Raw genomic sequence first — 22,848 nt, forward strand, 5'->3', positions numbered from 1 at the left:
CTGACGCTTGAATGTTTGCATTAAACATTCTTGGATCCAAACGGAAAGCAAGCAGAAACTTAAAAATGGTGTATAAAACTGGAAAATACGGAACAAACTCCGGCAACACGTTCAGAACAAGAAACATCAAGTTTAATCACAACTATAGGTATGTACAATTTTGCCACTTAGTCTATTGCATTTACATATGTACATTTAAGCTTCTTACAATGCTGTGCGAGTGTTTTCGATAAATTACATCTTTAAAATATTATACGTAAAACAACATATGTATATCGGTAACATTTGGTATTCATAAGTTCGTTTTTGTTGTTGTAGCAATTCCGCATTCTTGATAAGGAGTCACATCGGCGATTCACAAGACCGGGATTTCTACAAAACCGGCGCGTTTGGGGAAGGGAACGCACTTTCAGATAATGTGGCGTTTTCACTGAACAAACAACGGCGCTGGGAGCTGCCGGAGGTGCTGGAAAACCTTATCCTGAATGGCTTAGATGCTGAGGAGTATGGTGTCCAGGTTGTCACCCACCACAAGGTCAAACAATCTGCAAATTGCGTGAGCGTTGTCGCAACTGACGGCGTTTACAATAATGGCGATATCGACAAGAACAGTAAGTTCAAGATTAAAAACAGCGGCGGATATTTTCAGCTCAATAGCGCAATTCAAGGAAAATCGTCAGTTTCAAAAAGACGACGACGAGCAAATCGACGAAGGCAATTAAGACCTAGGCCGGAAGACCCGAACGATAACGACACACCGGGAAACGAGGAAAGATGCCAGATTAGGTATGAGGTGTTACTGCCCTGCCCAAGTACCAGTTATCTTGCATATGAAGCCAAGAAAGTAGGCATGGAAACCCGAAAGCCGTATGTTTGGACGGGGTACCAGGACTCTAATAGCAAACATCGGAGACGCGGGAATCTTAACGGCCATATCAACGAATGCATAGACATTATGAACGATGAGCTTCTGTATGATTCGGAGGAGGACTATTCAGAGAATGAAAGCGTTGAGACTGGCTATGCATCGAAAGAAAAAGACTACACAATGGCATTGAGTGATTTAATTGTACATGCAAAAACCGCTAATTATTTACTAAGACAAAGACGCGTCGCCTCTACAGGAAGTGAGGGAGATGAAACCGACACGAGGTGCAATACAAAAGGCCGCATCTTTGTTGAAAACAATCATACAGAGACCGACAGTTCGCAAACTTCAACCGAAATTAAATCACAGAGAAAAGAAAGGTACGTCGAATCGTCTCCTGTTTCAATTATCCTCAGCAATGACGACACCTGCCCCGACTTCTTGAGTGATCGATTTGGAAACGCTTGCTTTGAGGCCATGTGCTTTCCACGAAAATTTGTATTAGACATATCGGAAAGGATCCGCGGTATTAAAGAATACAATACATACCGACGAAACGATATTCGCACTACGGCATTTCTGGTTTTTGTCCATGACGCAGACAACGAAATGAACACTGAAAAGGAATCAGTATATCAGGTACATCTGAATGCTAATTTTAAAGGTGGGTTAATAAGGTCAACGCGAATAGAAACCATATTTGACTACATGGAGACACATGTTGAAGAAGTCATTGAAAGAACTTTGTTTTACGTTGAAACACTTCCTGTTAATGCGCTCTTTGTCGATAAACCAGTACCAGACCACAGGATCTGCAAGTCTACCACAACAGTTGAACAATGCTTGAAATGGACAACACAAACGTATATACCGAATGACAACTTTCTCATTCAATACATAAGAACAGAACAATCAAATGTGTGTGAAGAAGCAGAATCGCTGGGTTACGAGATAGTTTCCGTCTTCGATACAGCAATGAGTGACGATTTAAAAGATGTGACATGCCAGCATGGCCGACTTTGCTCCATTTGTTTTGAAGAGCTGAGCCAAAGTAGCCGAGGCACTGCTTTGATGGCATGTAGTCACTGGTTTTGTGACTGCTGTTGGAAAGAATACATTAACACGCAAATCAGCGAGGGCGTAGACATGATTGAGTGCCCAGAATTTGATTGTAGCCGCGAAGTTGACATTGGTTCCATGATTTCGCTCGTAAACGCAAAACAAGTTATACGGTATTCAAAACACTGCCATGACAACAAAATAGAAAAGCAAACTGTGACCTGCTGGTGCCCGAACTCTGCTTGCCGACGGGTAATAAAACTATCTACTCCCGAGGTCAAGTTTGCGGCTTGCTCGTGCGGCACGCGGTTCTGTGTTGATTGCCTAAGTTCCTCACACTGGCCGGCACCGTGTTCAAAATTCTCGGATTACACTGACCGAATGCGAAAATCTGGGGATAGTTCTCTGTTGCCCCCTGAAGCGATAAAGCCAATTACTGTAAATGGAAAGAATTGTCCAAACTGCCATCGCTTTGTAGAGAAGAACGGGGGTTGCCCATACATGTACTGCATTTGTAGAACGGCATTTTGCTGGGGATGCGGACATCTATGGTCTTCTAGATCTCATGGTTCATCCTGTTACAAAAATGGTCAAAACGACAAGCACAATACAAAAGTATATACTGTTCAAGCAGATCAACTATCTGACAAAAAGAGGCATGGCTGGTATAAGCAAGCTCTTCAGCACCGTGTTAATCAACATCCTGCCAGAATATCAAAACTTAGTGCTGCAGTCCGAGGTCTTACAAAACAAGTTCAAACAGTTCTTGTAAAATCTGCTCAGAAAGGTGAACCGATATCTCTCGATATTGCAGACGAAGACCCGAACAATACGTTCACCACCAGTCAAAGGTTTTTAAGGAACACTGTTAGTATGTACGTTGAAATGAACAATATCGTTGAGAACACGTCCGTTTTGTTTAATTCCGACGAACTTGACTCAGTTCGCCGCCAAAAGCTTCAGAACATTTCGAGGAGACTGTCCACGTTTGTAGAGCTGATTTTCGGCCTGCTCGTGAGCGATGCAAAAGGATTTGCTGAAGTGAAGGAAATGGTGGAGAGACTGGTAAACATCAGATACCATTCCAGAAATGCCATCCGCTCATTAGTAAAAAATGTAAACGCTTTGTAAATTTGATGTGAAAACAATGACCATTTTTCATTTTTACATGGGTATAAAAATTGTGATAATTAAGTGTATGAAGGAATTTCTGATATAAAATGTGTTGACTTTTTAGTGGGAGACGAAGTACTTTCTAGATTGATTTACGACATGAATTTAAAGTGCACGTTGTCTATACGTATATGTATAGATATTTCTTCAACCCCCAAACGTGTTTTTAGTCTCTCATGTCTGCCAATTATCGAAAACCCAACATAAGTACATTATTTATTTTCGCCATATTAATTATTTCAATTTGATTTAACAGGATAATAAAAATAGTAAATCGTGATTATAGTAAAAATAATTTTGAATTGAATTTATATCTTTAAACTCTTTAAAATGAGAATATTACACAAATTGTATCCGAGAACAATTACAAAATCTTTACTGTTGTTCAGAATTGCATCAATTAAGGATTCGAAACGCTTTTGATTATCTACACCGCCCCTACTCCCATTGTTGTGTACCAAACTTTCTTCTTTTCCTCCGTAGTGTCTTGCTTATTAACTTGATTACCTTTAACTCTTTTCACCACCTTGATCAACCAATCTCCCAGCCATAATGTGATGGCTTACTTTAGTACTTTTTAATAACTAAATATTGATAACAGTTGAAACACTTATTCCTTTATTTATAATATTCTAAAAGTGTGCATTCTACCGTAAATAAGTGTACATAGAAACGTAATTAGCTATGCTTTCATTTTCATCCTTTGCAATATATAATAGAATGGCATATAATGTTGAGTGTTTGATGTATACGATGAATAAAATATGTTTAAACAAAATTGTATCCTAAAGAAATCGTGTGCTGGCCCAAATATCTCAAAACATATCAAGAAAAATCGCAAGCCGCACTCGGCAGTTTTATGACGTCATCGATTCATAAAATATGACATCAGCGGTCCATATAAGTATTTTTTTGCGAGGGCTGGACCGGTCAAAAACATTATATGGAGCTCTGACACCATAAAACTGGACTTTTTTAAACGCACTGATATACAGGCCGGTCGATTTTATATATACAAATAAAGGGCACATTTATGTAATGTATAATTCATAACTGTATAAACGCTCTGATTACAGTATATACTAACATTTGGCCAGTTCGTTTCAAATCGATACCGCTGCGAAACTGTTTTTATCTGTTAATTTTCATAAGTTTAACATAGTTTTAAACCACTAAAAACGTGCATATTAAGTAATTTTGCATTTATTTGTACAAATGCAAACCGTATTACAAAACAATTGTGAATACATACACGCAAACATCGAATCATTATTTATAAGATGAAGTAATTATACATTAATGTATATAAATCATTTACGTTATTTTTAGTATTCTAGAAGAAAAGCACAAGGGGGCTGATTTCCGTGGAGCAATAACACATAAGTACAATATAACCTTTATAGCGGAAGACCCACTGTAGGTATATTTGAAATTTCTAGGGCAACGCAGCATTGCTGTCGATATTTTTTCCTGCACTTGGATGTGAATTCCCAGTTAAGTGTACTCTGTATATTTTACGTTCGACCTTCTTCCTGCTTCTTCCCTCATATGCAATCAAGACATGAAACATGAAACGGAATTATTTCCGTCATATTTGTTAAAGCACCAGTTCGAATGTTTTGCCATTCTTTCACAGCGACATTTCCATTGTTTGATTCCAAATAAATTGCTCGCACTCCCGATAACTAAATGAGGTGAACTGGTAGAACAATTATTTCATTTATCTCATTAACCCAAAGTAACAACTCTTTAAGATACTCAGTCGTAGACACGGATGCAAACATTTGTCAAGTTTGAAGATCAAGAGTTGACGGTTTTGCAAACACCGCATATTTTGTCAATGAAGGTACTTCTATCAAAACTCAACAAGCGTTCTTGCAGACTAGATTAGTGGCATACCTTTAAGATATGTATAAGTATTTGATACATGTTCCGAGGAAGCATTGCTAAAAAAGCACATATACGTATATTAAACAGTATGCATACACGTCTGTGCATATGATGTCTCAGTTACTATTCCAACGTTTTATGTTGGCGTTTTATGTCCGCATCGTATTATATATTATGCATTGTTTCGTAGCAGAACATGTATAATAAAAGCATTTCAAAACAAACAAAAAATACACTAACTACTCTAAAATAAATGAAGACCAGAACTTTATAGTAAAACTCAGGTATGCCGTAATTTGAAAGTTCGGTACCCGAAAATTTTAGTAGCAAACCTGAAAGCGTTTTGAATGTCAAGCGTTTTACAGGCCTATCATCATTTTGTCCGGTGATGATTTAAGGCTTGTCTTTGAGTGCGACACATGGTTTTGATAAATAGTGCATTTGAAGATTTAACGAGTGTTTCTATAATTAAAGGTCAATTGATTCCTCTTTATCTTTTGAAACATTAGAAGACTCGCGCATGTCTGTAGTTTAAGTGGCCGCTCACGCGTCAGTAACAGTTGACATGATGTTTGTTCCAACGGCCATGTCGACAGGCTTGGCTTCACTAATGGAGTTGTGATGCTCCAAATGTTTAGATTCGCCATTCATATAAGAATGCTTCGCAGACCCATTTCCGATATGTCCATTCATTTTAAATTCAGAGTTTTTGTTTGAGCCAAAAGCCTTTTGGTGCAACTCCAGGTCGGATCGAGCCCAAGGTTTCACCCTAGATTTCCCAGCACCTTTTCCCAATCTGACTACCATATAAAGTGAAACTGCAACAAGTAAAACAGCTAATACGCTTCCAACAGAATATCCAACAATTTTGCCCACGTTGCTTCTTTGTTTATCTGCATTTTGTTTATCTCCATACTGTTCGTCCTTATTCACACCAACAGCATCTGGCGGTTTCTTTGTAGGTGCACTGGATTTCTTTGTAAATTTCGACGATGATGTTTCGTCGGGTTTATTCGTTGTATGTTGTGTTCTAGTTGCCTGTGTTGTAGCTGCCTTTGATCTAGTTGCCTGTGATGTTGCCGCCTGTGTTATAGTTGCCTGCGTTGTGGTTGCCCGTTTTGTGGGTCCACCGTTTCCTGTAACACTTGTAGGCGACTCCTTGATGCTCGATTTCGGTTCGTTTGTCGCCAATGTCTCAGTGTACACAGTTGTGCTTGTGTCTACATCTGGCAATGCAGTGGTAGTGGTTTGTTCGGTATGTGATGTTCCCAGGATTGTTGAACTAGAGGTAGTTTTGCAGGCCGTAAGTGCAATGTCATCTATTCCTACTGCTGCTGCATGGAAGTTGTTGTTGGTTTGGAAAATTATCTAAAATGAGAATGCGATTCAATGGTGAAAACAAATACACATGTACATGAATTGACCCTTTTTCGTCGTTTTGCTATATATTTAGATTAGTATATGTGTTATTGTTTGTGTTTTTTAATAGAAATAGACTTATTTTGGTATGAATTAAAATTCAACTGTTCTGTATATGTTCTTAAAATATGTGCGATGTAAAATATTGTACAGCTATGTATTTGCTTCTTTACTTTCAAGAGATTGAGCAAAGTGATTTAATTCACCAGAGGAGCAATTCCTTTGAAACGAACACCTATGATTTATACAAAACGATAGCACACTGGTAACCACGGTATTCAGTAATGTGTAACTTACCACGTAGGGTGGAACTCCCTGGACGGAGAGGATTGCCTCGTGCCAGCCGGTCTGGTTACGAAACTTGGACGGGTCGTCTTTTATTTGCTCGTTGTCCCTACTCCAAAGTTCATGTGTTAGCCCAGTATTTGCTTTAAGCAAAACCCTCAAGTTCGAATAGTCAGAAGGAATGGAGTACCAAAATGTAAGACACACTGAATATGAGTATATGCAGGGTGTTTGTAGCGACGCGGTGTATTTCGGATTTTTCCAAAAGTTCACCAAAAGATTGTTATTTTGGAAATCCATGTAGAATCCCGTTGTTACATCTGAAGCATTTAATACTTAACAAATTGATAATTGTTAATGATAAAATATTATTACGTATAAACAAATGAAGAAATGCATATCCAAGTTAAAAATCAACAGAAATGAGCGAGTTATCATACTTCCTTTCCTTACTTTTGATTTCATGTGTGTGATCGCCAGGTATCATAGACAGTGTACCGTGCGGATGATTCGTTCGAGTCCATGTTACCTTAGGATCTGTATCATTTGCAACGACAACTAGATCGCACGTTGAATGCTCAAAGTCACATATAACAGGAAGCTCCACGAGATCGGATTCGTTTGATCCACATATTGGCGGAAACGTCGAAAGAGACACCGCAGTCGTGATTGTCGCTGAGGAAGTGATGGTGACAGTGGTGCGTGTGGTGGTGACGGTGGTGGGTGTGGTGCTGACTGGTAGCATGCAGTATGATCTGCCAAGTGCTAAAAGAGATATGCAGGTATTCATTTACTTTTTGTTGTTAATGTTACCCGCTATCTGTACTACAAAAACCAAAAGTAATAATTCAAGACATCGTAAGTAATGACATTAAATCTACTACAACTACGTGTTATTGTGTTTCTTCATAAACTGTAAATCATACACTGAGATTCTTCTGACAGCAAATGTAAATCATCAATGGCTAGGTTGCTTGCTATCGGTATCCTGACTGTGGCCTTGAACTGCAGTGAGAACATTCCGGGGTCCAAGGTCACGTTTGCACTGAGCCAGGAAAAGCTCTGATGCCCGGCTTTGAACCAGAGGACCACCGATGAGTTGTTCTCTAGTCGCAGTAGGGAGAGGTTGCCCGTCCCGTAGCCGTTCATCGTATACCAAAACGTGAACCACTGACTTTGGTTAAGGGATACAGCAGGGCTCCATACGGTTGCATCCGCCCCCTTGTCGGCATCCTTACCGGCTATGTATAGGTAGTGACCACGTTTATCTGAAACATAGGGAATATGAAAAAGAAATAATTAAGGCACCAGTTTGCAAATAGAAAATAAAACAATCAAAACTTCTTGTTGCAATGTTTCCAAGTTAAATCATTGAACTTAAGTCTCGTTATGATGCTGTAACTAGTTTGTTCATGTTCTTATACGTATTTTAGGTGATGGTTCTATTTTTTAAAAAGATATATACGCTCGGCTGTTAATTTCGGCTACGAAAACAAATACAGCAGAACCTCAATGGTAGGTCATGTAATGCGCTGTAACAACGCACCAGAATTGTTTCATTCTCAAGGCACTCAAAAGGTTCGCCATCGTTTGATACCCATGATGGACCATTCGATCGTTTTTCTCCATTCAACAATGAATGGAAATTAACGGAATGCGTCAGTGTTTGGTATCCGACTATGTAGATTCTCAATGTCAACGTATTTTTATTCAATATACATAGCTGAAAATTGACATTTAACGAATATAAAACGCTTTGATCTCTATTTCAGCATTTTAATTAAATGATAGTTTGTATAAAAATAGAATTAACAAGGCTATAGCCGATGACAAGTTCCGATTTATAACATAAAAGTTCGTATCATTATAGATTGACCATACCCAGACCACGGTTCGCGAGGTGGTACGGAGCGGGGCCAAGTCCCTAATCTGTCAAGTACTGTCCAAGTAGATTAAGTCGAGATTCAGTCATGGGCATGCACCATCTCCTTTGATCGCTTGTTTGATTTAGATATGCACATACAGATAAAAGATGAATCTTTGTGAAGTTTATTAGTATTGATTGGCGAAGTACGTTTGTAAATTTGGTTACGTAATCTGCAAGCGATGCGTTTTATGGTTTTTACTGTTTGTTCAGAATATACTCGATTTCTTTAATTCTCATCTTTCCTTTTACAAATTTAATTTTGTTTTCGAACAATCCATTCCAATAAATGTTAATGAGTGTAAAATATTTATTATTCAAGGAGAATAATTCGAATATTAAAAACTGTAACAGGTTTCGCGACAATCATGACCACTGACCAATGATGTCCTAGCTTTGTCCTCGTGATAACACGTTCGCATGCTCTGACTCTGAAGAGGCAAGTCACTTATCTCATGAATACGATGGTTTGACATTTTCCCACGACTTGGTAAACTCAACTACAACTTCAAGAATACTTATCGAACTTTGTTTGTCGGTACAGATACATTGAATTTATCGCAATCGCTGTTTACACGCATTTCACGTCAGAATTCCTATATCCAGAAACCCGACTACGACTGATGTTTTTTTTCTTTTCTTAAAAGCACTACATTTCTTCCAAGAGCCTGTTCCATTATCTGACGGCAACGGGCAATATACGTGTACGATATCTTCAGAGCGGTTAGCACGCGCGTCTCCATCAGAACGATGACAATATCAATATACATGTATATAATAGCAGCTATTGAAGACAACATTAAAGAGACTCAATCACAAATTTAATTATGGCAAAATGTTTTTAAAATTGTTCAAATCGAGTTCACTGATATATACATGTCTAAAATAAACACGAAACAATGATTGAAAGATGCTCAAGTGTACGAACTTGGTGAGCCCAAGCCTAAAGTCGCGACTGACAGATGCTCAAGTGTACGAACTTGGTGACCCAAGTCTAAAGTCGCGACTGACAGATGCTCAAGTGTACGAACTTGGTGAGCCCAAGCCTGAAGTCGCGACTGACAGATGCTCAAGTGTACGAACTTGGTGAACCCAAGCCTAAAGTCGGCAAATTAAAGCACTTTCTATTTTATCTCTTAATATGTGGTAACAATAAAATATTATTTTAACTTTTGCTGGTGTTGGATCATTATTACAAGCATTTTTTTTTAAATTCCACTTATTTGTTGTTGTTTTTCCGATAAATGACGAGATATTCCCTTAAGAAATTGATGACAGGGTATATTAAACGTTACAAGTAACGAAACGACTTACTTTGACATGTGTGATCGTTTCGTGGGCCGGACACGCGGTCTTCCGAGCGCCCTTGGCCGACCCGCCAATGAAAGGGGGCCTCGGGGTCAGAATTCCACTCGCACAGCCCTGATGGATGGTCGAAGCTGCAGCTCACCCGGGACCCGAGGGCCCCTTGCAAACCTGGTAATATAACAAATACACATGTAACCTGCTGTTCTACGAAGAAACTATAGTTTTTCAGAAAGACATTTGTGCAGTCAGTGAACCGGGTGTAATACTTGTAGTATGAGATAAAATTTAAATGTAATATGAGATTTCACCGCCAACTTTAAACGTGAGTATTTACTTACCAACAGTGTCAATGCAAGAAATACGTTCCATTACGTAGTGTTAATATAGATTAATGAATTAAAGTCCCATACGTTATTTATGTCAATGCGCTTCCTCGTGTACTAGTATCACTAAACTTGTGAACAATTTATGCTCACCTTTTTCATATAGTAGCGCACACAAGCAGTTAAAACTATTATTGTCTTCTTAGTCACAAAACACACACAAAATATAATAGTAAAATACTTAATACTTACAAATTCCAATTAATGTTGTCGAAAGAAATAGAAAAATGCTATGGGCCATTTGAAAATCCAACACGCTTCCTCACCACGTTGACTTCTCGTCAGCTCTAAAGTGTGTCCTTACTTTATGTCAATCGCAGTAAGGAATCAGCCCTAATCAAATGATCACTGGTCGCAATGTTCATGATTGAGTAACAACGTGTAAGATAATATTAAGATATCAGCACGTTCTAACATACGGAAATTGTCATATCTCTTCTACTATTATCTATAGTCATTTTCTCTTTTTGAATTTAAAATCTCACCGAACTATAGTAGTATTTCTGTTTACCATTTTCAAGTTAATATTCATTAATTTCAAAGGTCTTTATCAATTTTAATAGGAATATAATATATATATGTTGTGTACCAAACTTTCTTCTTCTCCTCCGTAGTCTCTTGCTTATTAACTTGATTACCTTTATCTCTTTTCACCACCTTGCTCAACCAATCTCCCAGCCATAATGTGATGGCTTACATTAGTACTTTTTAATAACTAAATATTGATAACAGTTGAAACACTTATTCCTTCATTTATAATTTCTAAAAGTGTGCATTCTACCGTAAATAAGTGTACATAGAAACGTAATTAGCTATGCTTTGATTTTCATCCTTTGCAATATATATATATATATATATATATATATATATATATATATATATATATATATATATATATATATATATATATATATATATATATATATATATATATATAATAGTATGACATATACTGTTGAGTGTTTGATGTATACGATGAATAAAATATGTTTAAACTAAATTGTATCCTAAAGAAATCGTACGTGTGCTGGCCCAAATATCTCAAAACATATTGATCAAGCCCCTTATTACATGATCAAGCTAATCCCACTACATTTATTTTTGCTTTGGAATAGATTGTAACTTTAAAAGAATTTGAAGAATTTTAAGAATGTTAAAAATCTATTTTAAAAAATACACGACAATAATGGACTTTCACCTTCGGTGTGTGACTGGCCGGTCATCAGAATGTCGAAGTGGTGTATTATATTGCTTATATTATACCGAACAGTTTATAAACCATTCAACATTTTTAAAGCACTTATGATGTGTTGTATTAAACAAAGCAAATATTGTTTACTAGCAAGAATTTTTCGCCGTTGAGAAAAGTCGCAAGCCGCACTCGGCAGTTTTATGACGTCATCGATTCATAAAATATGACATCAGCGGTCCATATAAGTATATTTTTGCGAGGGCCGGACCGGCCAAAAACATGATATGGAACTCTGACACCATAGAACTAGATTTTTTTTAAATGCACTGATATACAGACCGGTCGATTTTATATATACAAATAAAGGGCACATTTATGTAATGTATAATTCATAACTGTATAAACACTCTGATTACAGTATACACTAACATTTGGCCAGTTCGTTTCAAATCGATACCGCTGCGAAACTGTTTTTATCTGTTAATTTAGTTTAACATAGTTTTTAGACTGTCGGCTGCAAGCCGACAGTCTTTAGAGAGCGGTATTTCAGAAACGCGACTAGTCGCCTGACACGACATATTGAACATGAATATATTAATACACACCACCTGCGTAGCAACAGAACTACTTACGTGAATGTGGGGCGTCAAGTACCTGCTTATGTGTATTTAACGCGTTATTGCCTTTTTTATGACAAACGTTGCGTGTTACTCTTAGTATAGTTGTACCGTTGCAATTTGGTGAGTTTTATTGAACAAAAATAATGAAAAATAATGAAAGTATAGCATTTACATACGAAGTCATTTTACCCTACATCCAATAGTAAGCTACACCACATGTTTGCACCCCGTGTGACGTCACACATATCCCGGCATTCAAGACTGACCCGGCAAACCACGGCAAAGAACTTATTTTATGAATGAAAGCTATTAAGAAATAAATCATACGCGGTTAAAGAGTTCATGTCATGTAATATTTTGTGAAATAGCTTTTATGTTTCAAATGATTTTTTTCAGCAGCAATCGAACTATTGTATTTGCTTCAGTAAATTATTTGGATTATACCTATCACAGTGTGTCAACGTTATGCCTATTGTTATTTTGGACTAAGGGTGTAGTTTTTAAAGTCATACACAATATGGCGGCGATTATGCGGAAATGAAATTGAATGTTACTTCGAACACGTTCTTCTACAAAATAACCGACCTGTATTTAGTGCTATTGCTGTAACATCAATCGAAGCAAAAATGGCATCAATGTATGCGTCTAAAAATGTTAAATTTAGATGGAGACAATCCAGAAATGAGCTGCCAGGAAGTGATCGATTTCGGACACTAAGGTACATGTACATTAGTCTGAAATAATAGACGTGTTATACGGGATTCTTCCAATCCCTAACGTCTAAACGGTTTTGTGCAAAAAGCGGGGGTGTTTGAAAAATATTGAAATTGTATTAAGTGAAGTATTTTATGGTTGAAATGGATAATAAAGTAAAGATTTATATTCATATTTTACCATGGAAGTGCAAAGCTATTTTGCAAAAAAACAAGCATTTAATGCATTAAAACACATTATTCACCTTTTCATTAAAAGGAAAGTTGACTGACACAGACAACAATTATGCCAAGTGGAACAACTTGACCCAATCGTAATAATTCGGCCACCTCCGACAAGCTTCGAGATAATACAATCATAACAACTCGGCCTTGGCCAAACAATCTGAACACCTCAGCCAGTATCCAACAGGGATTGACTATCTCAAAGCTTACCGAAGATGGCGAGTTGTTACAATTGATGGCCGAAATGTTCCGATTGTTGTAAAATTGTGAACTGCAGCCTTGCAGGTGCCCTTCATGTATATATTGTTATGTTTTGACAAAATGAAATGAAGAAAAAAACATCAAACTCATAATTATTTGCTTGATATTACTTTTTGGCTACGGAATTTATATAAAATAACATTATCTGGTAATATTTCTTGTTTTTATGATATGTTATAGATGCATTATGCTTTAACCCGGAATCCCGATCGGAATAACCACCCACTTTTCGTACAAAACAATTTGTATGTGAAGAATTTGCTGTATCAAAAATCGTAAAAAAATCTGTCAACGTACAATTATTTGGACTAGAAGGTACATCTAGCTGATCTACATCTCTTAGTCTAAATATTTGTACTCTTTTTACGATTAAAAAAAAAAAATAAAAAAAAAAAAATATATATATATATATATATATATATATATAGATATATAGATATAAAGATATATATATATATATATATATATATATATATATATATATATATATATATATGGCAAATCCTTCACTACAACATCTTCATGTTACTTTCAATTCAGAGTTGATTATTCACTAAAATTATTTCGCATTTTTAATTGTTGTTCAACCTGAAACGTTTCAACCATCAAAAAAGAACATATATGCTTCAATAGTTTAAAAAAATAGACATGTTATACGGGATTCTTCCAATTCCTTACGTCTAATCGGGTTTGTGCAAAACTGGGTGGGTTGAAAGATATTGAAATCGTAGTTAGATAAGTATTATATGTTTGAAATAGATATTAAAGGTTTATATTCGTATTTTAGTTATTACCATGTAAGTGCAAAGATTTTTTTCACAAAACAAGCATTTAATGCATTTAAACACAACCATTTTACATCTATGTAAATCTATGCACCGCAGCCTTGCAGGTGATCTTCATGTATAACAGTTTATATCATTATGTTTTGACGGTATGAAATGAAGAAAAACACTCATCAAACTCATAATAATTCGTCAGCTTTTATTTTTTGTGTACATAACTCATATTTTAGATATATATAATTATCTGACCCGGAATCACAATTGGAATAGCTACCCAATTTTGGTACAAAAAAAATTGTATGTGAAGGATATGCCATTTCAAAATTTGTAAAAAGATCAGTTAAGTTACTATTATTTGGACTAGTGCTTCAAGTGGTTGATTTATTGTCTCTATAATGAATAATGCACCTGTCAATTGTAGAGCCAAGCTGGGAGCTGCCTAAAAATCAGTTACCCAGTTAGCTCAGTTTGACAGATCTCCATGCAAGTGTTCACATGGTCGTGGGTTCAAGCACCATACCAGTAGCATCTTTTCTCAAAGGTTTACTTTAGAACCCATCATCCAGGAGTAAACAATTATGATTTTTTTATTAAATATTACAGGCCATGTTCTTTTGTAAACTTTCAGATTGAGAAGTGCCTGGATACAAGGCTAGTATTGTTAACATCATCTGATACAATCAACTGGAACAAAGCTGAAATGGCTGCCTGACCTGACTTAAAAATTGGATGGCAGTACATCAGACTAGAAGATTACAAGTATTGAGGTGGACAAAATGAAACCTGAGCCTACCAAAGCTGACAGATTGCACAAGAAACACATAAATGCAGGTATTTACTGAGATATTGTAATTATTTTTTGAAACTTCTCATTCATTTAGGAAGTCCAGTTGAAACAGAGTTGGCAAAAAAAATGAACAAAGGTATATACATTTTGAATTCTAATTCAAATGAGAACTTTACTGGCCAGCACAGAATGGTAAAATGCTAGTCTACCAATATAAATGTGCCTGGTTCGAATCAGTAAAGCTGATGAATGTACTGGTTGTGTAGCCAGGATGTGAGTAGGTCTGCACTTGTCTGATAATGCATATCATATGTTTAAGCTGCACTCTCACAGATTGTCTGTTTTACCAACTCTTTTTTTATTTCTTGGTCTTGTAATGAATTATTTTATGCGAATTTCTGAACACTGGACATAACAGACAACTGGAAAAAGGGGATCGCTGCTTTCTTATATTAATTCAGTCAAAAAAGACAACTGAAAATATTGGAACGCTGTTTTCTTATTTTTATTCTTATTACAGTCAAAAGATGATGTTCTGTGCCAAAAATCTCATTATTAGTAAAGCGTTAGTAATGCTTTTAACCATAAAACCAATAGTTACAAATGTAAATATGAAAAACATGATCTTATCTTTTGTCAGCAGTCTTATTTCATCAGTTTTCATACTGCTTTTCATTAGCTTATTCCAAGCCAAAAAGTAAAAGAAGTTGTCAAAACCTTCAATCTGTGACTGAGAATGCAGCACTCTTACAGATTGAATGTTTTGACTACTTTATTTATTTTTTGTCTTGGAACGGGCCAATTTATGTGAAAATGCATGTTAACCATTCATATAAGATTGCTGACAATAAATTTGTCTGAAAATGTTTATATTTAAGTTCAAAATGTTTTATGCATTTTTCTTAAACCGTTAGTAACGCTTTAAGCCATACAACCTTTGTTTTCGACCTGAAATATGGAAGTCTGCAATATAATATTTTGTCAGTAGTCTTATATTACTGGTTTGCAGATATTTTAGCAAAAAAATAGGTCATTCCAAGACAAAAAATACAAAAGTTGTAAAAACAGTAAATCTGTGAGAGTGCAGCTTTAAATGACTAAATGTTTTGATTTGGCTCAATTTTCACCTAAAATCTTATAGTTTTGTGGCATCTAAATGGTTTGTTTTTAACAACATTACATGTGCATATGTATATATTTGCTCTTAAATTTGTAATTTAGATTGGAAGATTCATTCTCTGGAAAGTAGAAAAGGGCATGTTACATACTGTTATCACTGCCATGACAGAAACCATATTGAGGAGCTGGTCCACCTGTAGGAAGAATTGCGCTATTGGGTGGAGCAGCACTATTACCCAGCCATACACCAGCACTTAGTTTGTCATAGGGAGCATTTCTGAGCAGTTATGGAGACCACTAACTATGCAGGTATGTCATAATCAAAATCTTGGTTTATATATTTTTTTTATAATTTAGGATCTGTTGAGAAGAAATTTATTTCTAGATTGAAGGCACACACTATAGATTGATGCCCAAAAATATATTTCTTATTTTAATGCATTATTATGTCTAACTCATTTGACTTAAATGATCAAAGCAAAAGAAATGCTTAAATGATTAATCTGCAGATATACAAATGTAAGCTTTTTTAACTGGGGAAATTGTTGCCACTTGTCTATTAATTAAAGAACACATTTATAATTAATAATGTTTAATCTGTACACAAATCATATGCCTTCTTTGTTTTAACCATCAATGTCAAAGAGTCCAACATAATAATGCATTAAATTGAAAAAAAATGCATTAATTTATATGAACCCTTTAAAACATAGACATTTCCTAAATCCAATAAAAAATAATTGAATATTGAGTTCAGTTAGAATATAATATAACTTTTTTTGCAGTTGTTGCAGTGAAACTTGCACCAGTGTGTTTTCTGTGGAGATAAAGAGATAGTGTCAAGCAATGAAGACCCAACTCAAGATCTGACCTTGTAAGGCCAATATGAAATAACTGTGTGGGAAAATGGGAAAAACCTGCAGTCAGGAATGCAGGGAAATCATCAAAAGAACAGTGTTAAATTAATCTTGAATAACTTGACATTTATTTTGTTTGACATATTTATTCATGGTGCAGTTTTCTCATGGTTATTTAAATTTAGAATTGATAGGAGGGAACATCACTATGTAGTTTCATGTTCATAGTCAGATCAAACCCATGTACATGCCCAAATGAGCATTCGAAAATATCAAAATGGTACTTGTTGTATGTAGTGTAAGTTAATTAACATAATAAACAAAAATATTTTATCAATTTCAATTGATTATGCCCCTTTCAAAGAAGAGGAGTATATTGCTTTGCACATGTTGGCCGCTACGTCCGTCTGTCTGACAGTAGACCAAAGCTTTTCCGGGTGATAACTCTACAATTCCTAGACCTATTGTCAAACTTGACATGAAAGTTTGGTTTAACCAGTAGATGACCCCTTTTGATTTTAGGGGTAATATGGTCAAAGGTCACAGTGACCTTGAACAGGAAGGTGTCAAACCATACATCTGACTGATAAGTTGACAATGCCTGCACTTATGGCCCTCAAACTCAACATGGAGGCTAAGTCTGACTATTAGAAGATCCTATTGATTTAAGGGGTCATTGGGTCAAAAGTCAAGGTCACAGTGACCTTGAATGCTAAAAGGTTGTACTTATAATGACTGGACAAAGCCTGCACCCATGGCCCTTGAACAACTTGACTTTGGGGTTGGGCCTGACCAGTAGGTGAGCCCTATTGATTTGTCACAGACCATTGAACGCAAATAGCTTGCCTTTGTGACAACTCGACAAAGTCTGCACCCATGGCCTTCAAACTTGAAATTTAGGTTTGGGGTGAACAGCAGATGACCCCTTTGGATTTGGAGGTCAAGGTCACATCTCCAATATTGGTCATTAAAACTATGTCATTTACTTATTCCCTGCTGCTAAGAGAATACATGTTTATCAGCAAATATCAGCCATCATCTGAATATGAGTGAAAACTGTACCAACTACCCTCATATTTTGAATAGCATAATCTTAAAACTGCCTCAAAGGCGTCTTTTGTCAATGAAAAACCAGCTGTCATTTCGGTCCATGCATATTTTATTCAATTGTCCAGATATTCTTGACAACATGGCGCTAATTAATGCTGCAGGTTTGAAATTTAAGACATTAGTTTTTTCTTCAGCACCATGCAGATTTATTAACACTTTTATAATAAAAAAACAAACTAGAAAACAAATTTTAAAGATATTAGTTTTTTCATGGTACGATGCCACAGCACCATGCAGATTTGTTTTCACTTTTATATCAAAGAAAGTAACTCGAGCACAAATTCTGTAGATATGTGGTCTCTGTTGATAAAAGTTCTGGGAGGCATTTTTAGGCTTGAAAGAGCATCATTTTAAAGTTATATTTTTATTATGTCCCTTGAATCTTGGGTATAGTTTGTATTGTATTTGCATTTTAAAGACATTGGCTTCAACAGACCCTAATGAAATGAAGGAATGTAATTGCTTACTGAAACTGTTATAAGCGACGTCATAAATTGAAGCAATTTTAACATAATGAATATGCATTTAACTAATTTAAAGCGGTTCAAAATTAGGAAATTTGAATTAAGAATCTTGTAGGCCATTGGATACATGATTAAGTAGGGCCAATATATTTGTGCTTATTATAATCACATTTATCCTTCTTCATCTACCTTAAAGAGTGTTTATTATTTGTATGAAATCATTTGATCACGTTTCATTTGAAAGAACTGCGGTAGTGTTTGCTTGCTTCAGTTACGTCACCGACATTCTTGCAGCGCTATCAGCGCTTTGATTAAACCACTAGTTCGAACGGAAAAAAACGTGCATATTAAGTAAATTTGCATTTATTTGTACAAATGCAAACACGTATTACAAAACAATTGTGAATACATACGCGCAAACATCGAATCATTATTTATAAGATGGAATTATTATACATTAATGTATATAAATCATTTACGTTATTTTTAGTATTCTAGAAGAAAAGCACAAGGGGGCTGATTTCCGTGGAGCAATAACACATAAGTACAACATAACCATTATACCGGAAGTCCCACTGTAGGTATATTTGAAATTTCTAGGACAACGCAGCATTGCTGTTGATATTTGTTCCTGCACTTGGATGTGAATTCCCAGTTAAGTGTACTCTGTATATTTTACGTTCGACCTTCTTCCTGCTTCTTCCCTCATATGCAATCAAGACATGAAACATGAAACGGAATTATTTCCGTCATATTTGTTAAAGCACCAGTTCGAATGCTTTGCCATTCTTTCACCGCGACATTTCCATTGTTTGATTCCAAATAAATTGCTCGAACTCCCGATAACTAAATGTGTTGAACTGGTAGAACAATTATTTCTCTTTAAGATACTCAGTCGTAGACGCGGATGCAAACATTTGTCAAGTTTGAAGATCAAGAGTTGACGGTTTTGCAAACACCGCATATTTTGTCAATGAAGGTACTTTTATCAAAACTCAACAAGCGTTATTGCAGACTAGATTAGTGGCATACCTTGTAGATGTATATAAGTATTTGATACATGTTCCGAGGAAAACATTGCTGAAAAAGCACATATACGTATATTAAACAGTATGCATACACATCTGTGCATATAATGCCTCCGTTACTATTCCAACGTTTTATGTTGGAGTTTTATGTCCGCATCGTATTATATATGCATTGTTTCATAGCAGAACATGTATAATAAAAGCATTTCAAAACAAACAAAAAAACACTAACTACTCTAAAATAAATGAAGACCAGAACTTTATAGTAAAACTCAGGTATGCCGTAATTTAAAAGTTCGGTACCCGAAAATTTAAGTAGCAAACCTGAAAGCGTTTTGAATGTCAAGCGTTTTACAGGCCTAGCATCATTATGTCCGGTGATGATTTAAGGCTTGTTTTTGAGTGCGACACATGGTTTTGATAAACAGCGTATTTGAAGATTTAACGAGTGTTTCTATAATTAAAGGTCAATTGATTCCTCTTTATCTTTTGAAACATTTGAAGACTCGCGCATGTCTGTAGTTATAGTGGCCGCACACGCGTCAGTAACAGTTGACATGATGTTTGTTCCAACGGTCATGTCGACAGGCTTGGCTTCACTAATGGAGTTGTGATGCTCCAAATGTTTAGATTCGCCATTCATGTAAGAATGCTTCGCAGACCCATTTCCGATATGTCCATTCATTTTAAATTCAGAGTTTTTGTTTGAGCCAAAAGCTTTTTGGTTCAACTCCAAGTCGGATCGAGCCCGAGGTTTCACCCTAGATTTCCCAGCATCTTTTCTTAAACTGACTACCATATAAAGTGCAACAAGTAACACAGCTATTACGCTTCCAACAGAATATCCAACAATTCTGACCACGTTGCTTCTTTGTTTATCTGCATTTTGTTTATCTCCATACTGTTCGTCCTTATTCCCACCAACAGCATCTGGCGGTTTCTTTGTAGGTGCACTGGATTTCTTTGTAAATTTCGACGATGATGTTTCGTCAGGTTTGTTCGTTGTATGTTGTGTTCTAGTTGCCTGTGTTGTAGCTGCCTGTGATCTAGTTGCCTGTGTTGTTGCCGCCTGTGTTATAGTTGCCTGCGTTGTGGTTGCCCGTGTTGTGGATCCACCGTTTCCTGTAACACTTGTAGGCGACTTCTTGATGCTTGAATTCGGTTCGTTTGTCGCCGATGTCTCAGTGTACATAGTTGTGCTTGTGTCTACATCTGGCAATGCGATGGTAGTGGTTTGTTCGGTATGTGATGTTCCCAGGGTTGTTGAACTAGAGGTAGTTTTGCAGGCTGTAAGTGCAATGTCATCTATTCCTACTGCTGCTGTATGGAAGTTGTTGTTGGTTTGGGAAATTATCTAAAATGAGAATGCGATTCAATGGTGAAAACAAATACACATGTACATAAATTGGCCCTTTTTCGTCGTTTTGCTATATGTTTAGATTAGTATATGTGTTATTTTTTGTGTTTTTTTTAAATAGAAATATACTTATTTTGGTATGAATTAAAATTCAACTGTTCTGTATATGTTCTTATAATATATGCGATGTATTGTACAGCTATGTATTTGCTTCTTTACTTTCAAGAGATTGAACAAAGTGATTTAATTCACCAGAGGAGCAATTCCTTTGAAACGAACACCTATGACTTATACAAAACGAAAGCACACTGGTAACCACGGTATTCAGTAATGTGTAACTTACCACGTAGGGTGGAACTCCCTGGACGGAGAGGATTGCCTGGTGCCAGCCGGACTGGTTGCCATTCTTGGACGGGTCGTCTTTTACTAGCCCTTTGTCCCTACTCCACAGTTCCTGTTTAAGTCCGGAATTCCCTTGAAGCAAAACCCTCAAATTCGAATATTGAGAAGGAATGGAGTACTAAAATGTAAGGCACACTGAATATGAGTATATGCAGGGTGTTTGTAGCGAAGCGATGTAATTCGGATTTTTCCAAAAGTTCCTCAAATTATGGTTATTCTGGAAATCCATGTAGAATCCCGTTGTTGCATCTGAAAACATTTAATATTTAACAAGTTGATAATTGTTAAATTAAAATATGATTATACATAGAGAAATGAAGAAATGCATATCCTAGTCACAAAGCAACAAGTGAGCGAGTTAGCATACTTTCTTTCCTTACTTTTGATTTCATGTGTGTGCTCACCAAAGATTACAGACTGTCTATCAAGTGGATGGTTCGTGCGAGTCCATGTTACCATAGGATCTGTATCATTTGCAACGACAATTAGATCGCACGTTGAATTCTCAAAGTCACATGTAACAGGAAGCTCCACGAGGTCGGATTCGTTTGATCCACATATTGGCGGAAACGTCGAAAGAGACACTGCAGTCGTGGTTATCGCTGAGGAAGTGATGGTGACGGTGGTGGTTATGGTGGTGACGGTGGTGGGTGTGGTGCTGGCTGGTATCATGCAGTATGATCTGCCAAGTGCTAAAAGAGATATGCAGGTGTCCATTTACTTTTTGTTGTTAATGTTACCCGCTATCTGTGCTACAAAAACCGAAAGTAACAATTAAAGACATCGTAAGACATGACATCAAATCTACTACAACTACGTATTTCTGTATTTCTTAATAAACTGTAAATCATACACTGAGATTCTTCTGACAGCAAATGTAAATCATCAATGGCCAGGTTGCTTGCTATCGGTAGCCTGACTGTGGCCTTGAACTGCAGTGAGAACATTCCGGGGTTCAAGGTCACGTTTGCACTGAGCAAGGAAACGCTCTGGTGCCCGGCTTTAAACCAGAGGACCACCGAGGAGTTGTTCTCTAGTCGCAGTAGGGAGAGGTTGCCCGTCCCGAAGCCGTTCATCGTATACCAAAACGTGAACCACTGACTTTGGTTAAGGGATACAGCGGGGCTCCATACGGTTGCATCCGCCCCCTTGTCGGCATCCTTACCGGCTATGTATAGGTAGTGACCACGTTTATCTGAAACATAGGGAATATGAAAAAGAAATAATTAAGGCACCAGTTTGCAAATAGAAAATGAAACAATCAAAACTTCTTGTTGCAATGTTTCCAATTAAAATCATTGAACTTAAGTCTCGTTATGTTGCTGTAACTAGTTTGTTCATGTTCTTATACGTATTTTAGGTGATGGTACTATTTTTTAAAAAGATATATACGCTCGGCTGTTAATTCCGGCTACGAAAACAAATACAGCAGAACCTCAATGGTAGGTCATGTAATGTGCTGTAACAACGCACCAGAATTGTTTCATTCTCAAGGCACTCAAAAGATTCGCCATCGTTTGATACCCATGATGGACCCTTCCGTTATTCTCCATTCAACAATGAATGGAAATTAACGGAATGCGTCAGTGTTTGGTATCCGACTATGTAGATTCTCAATG

General features: G+C 36.6%; 2 protein-coding genes across 2 annotated transcripts; one reads left to right on the forward strand and one right to left on the reverse strand.

Moving 5' to 3' along the window:
• Window positions 1-4,030, forward strand: LOC128226693 (uncharacterized). The gene is made up of 2 exons (XM_052936673.1): window positions 1-148; window positions 319-4,030. Exons 1-2 carry the CDS (start codon window positions 12-14, stop codon window positions 3,056-3,058), a joined length of 2,877 nt encoding a protein of 958 aa, XP_052792633.1. The 5' UTR covers window positions 1-11; the 3' UTR covers window positions 3,059-4,030.
• Window positions 4,031-7,100: 3,070 nt separating this feature from the next.
• LOC128226421 (MAM and LDL-receptor class A domain-containing protein 1-like) lies at window positions 7,101-10,295 on the reverse strand. Its single transcript, XM_052936297.1, has 4 exons — window positions 10,265-10,295; window positions 9,933-10,094; window positions 7,621-7,962; window positions 7,101-7,459 (listed from the first exon to the last, which is right to left on the reverse strand). Exons 1-4 carry the CDS (start codon window positions 10,293-10,295, stop codon window positions 7,101-7,103), a joined length of 894 nt encoding a protein of 297 aa, XP_052792257.1.
• Window positions 10,296-22,848: the final 12,553 nt, after the last annotated feature.

Source organism: Mya arenaria, chromosome 3, assembly GCF_026914265.1.
Source record: "Mya arenaria isolate MELC-2E11 chromosome 3, ASM2691426v1".
NCBI lineage: Eukaryota > Metazoa > Mollusca > Bivalvia > Myida > Myidae > Mya > Mya arenaria.

Bases quoted from the DNA above. Each gene is read 5' to 3' on its own strand.
- LOC128226693 (XM_052936673.1), top strand. From the start codon at position 12: ATGTTTGCATTAAACATTCTTGGATCCAAACGGAAAGCAAGCAGAAAC. The intron at 149-318 runs GTATGTACAATT...TTGTTGTTGTAG, and splicing joins AAGTTTAATCACAACTATAG to CAATTCCGCATTCTTGATAA.
- LOC128226421 (XM_052936297.1), bottom strand. From the start codon at position 10,295: ATGGAACGTATTTCTTGCATTGACACTGTTG. The intron at 10,095-10,264 runs GTAAGTAAATAC...TTATATTACCAG, and splicing joins TTCTTGCATTGACACTGTTG to GTTTGCAAGGGGCCCTCGGG. The intron at 7,963-9,932 runs GTAAGTCGTTTC...CCTATGTTTCAG, and splicing joins AAACGATCACACATGTCAAA to ATAAACGTGGTCACTACCTA.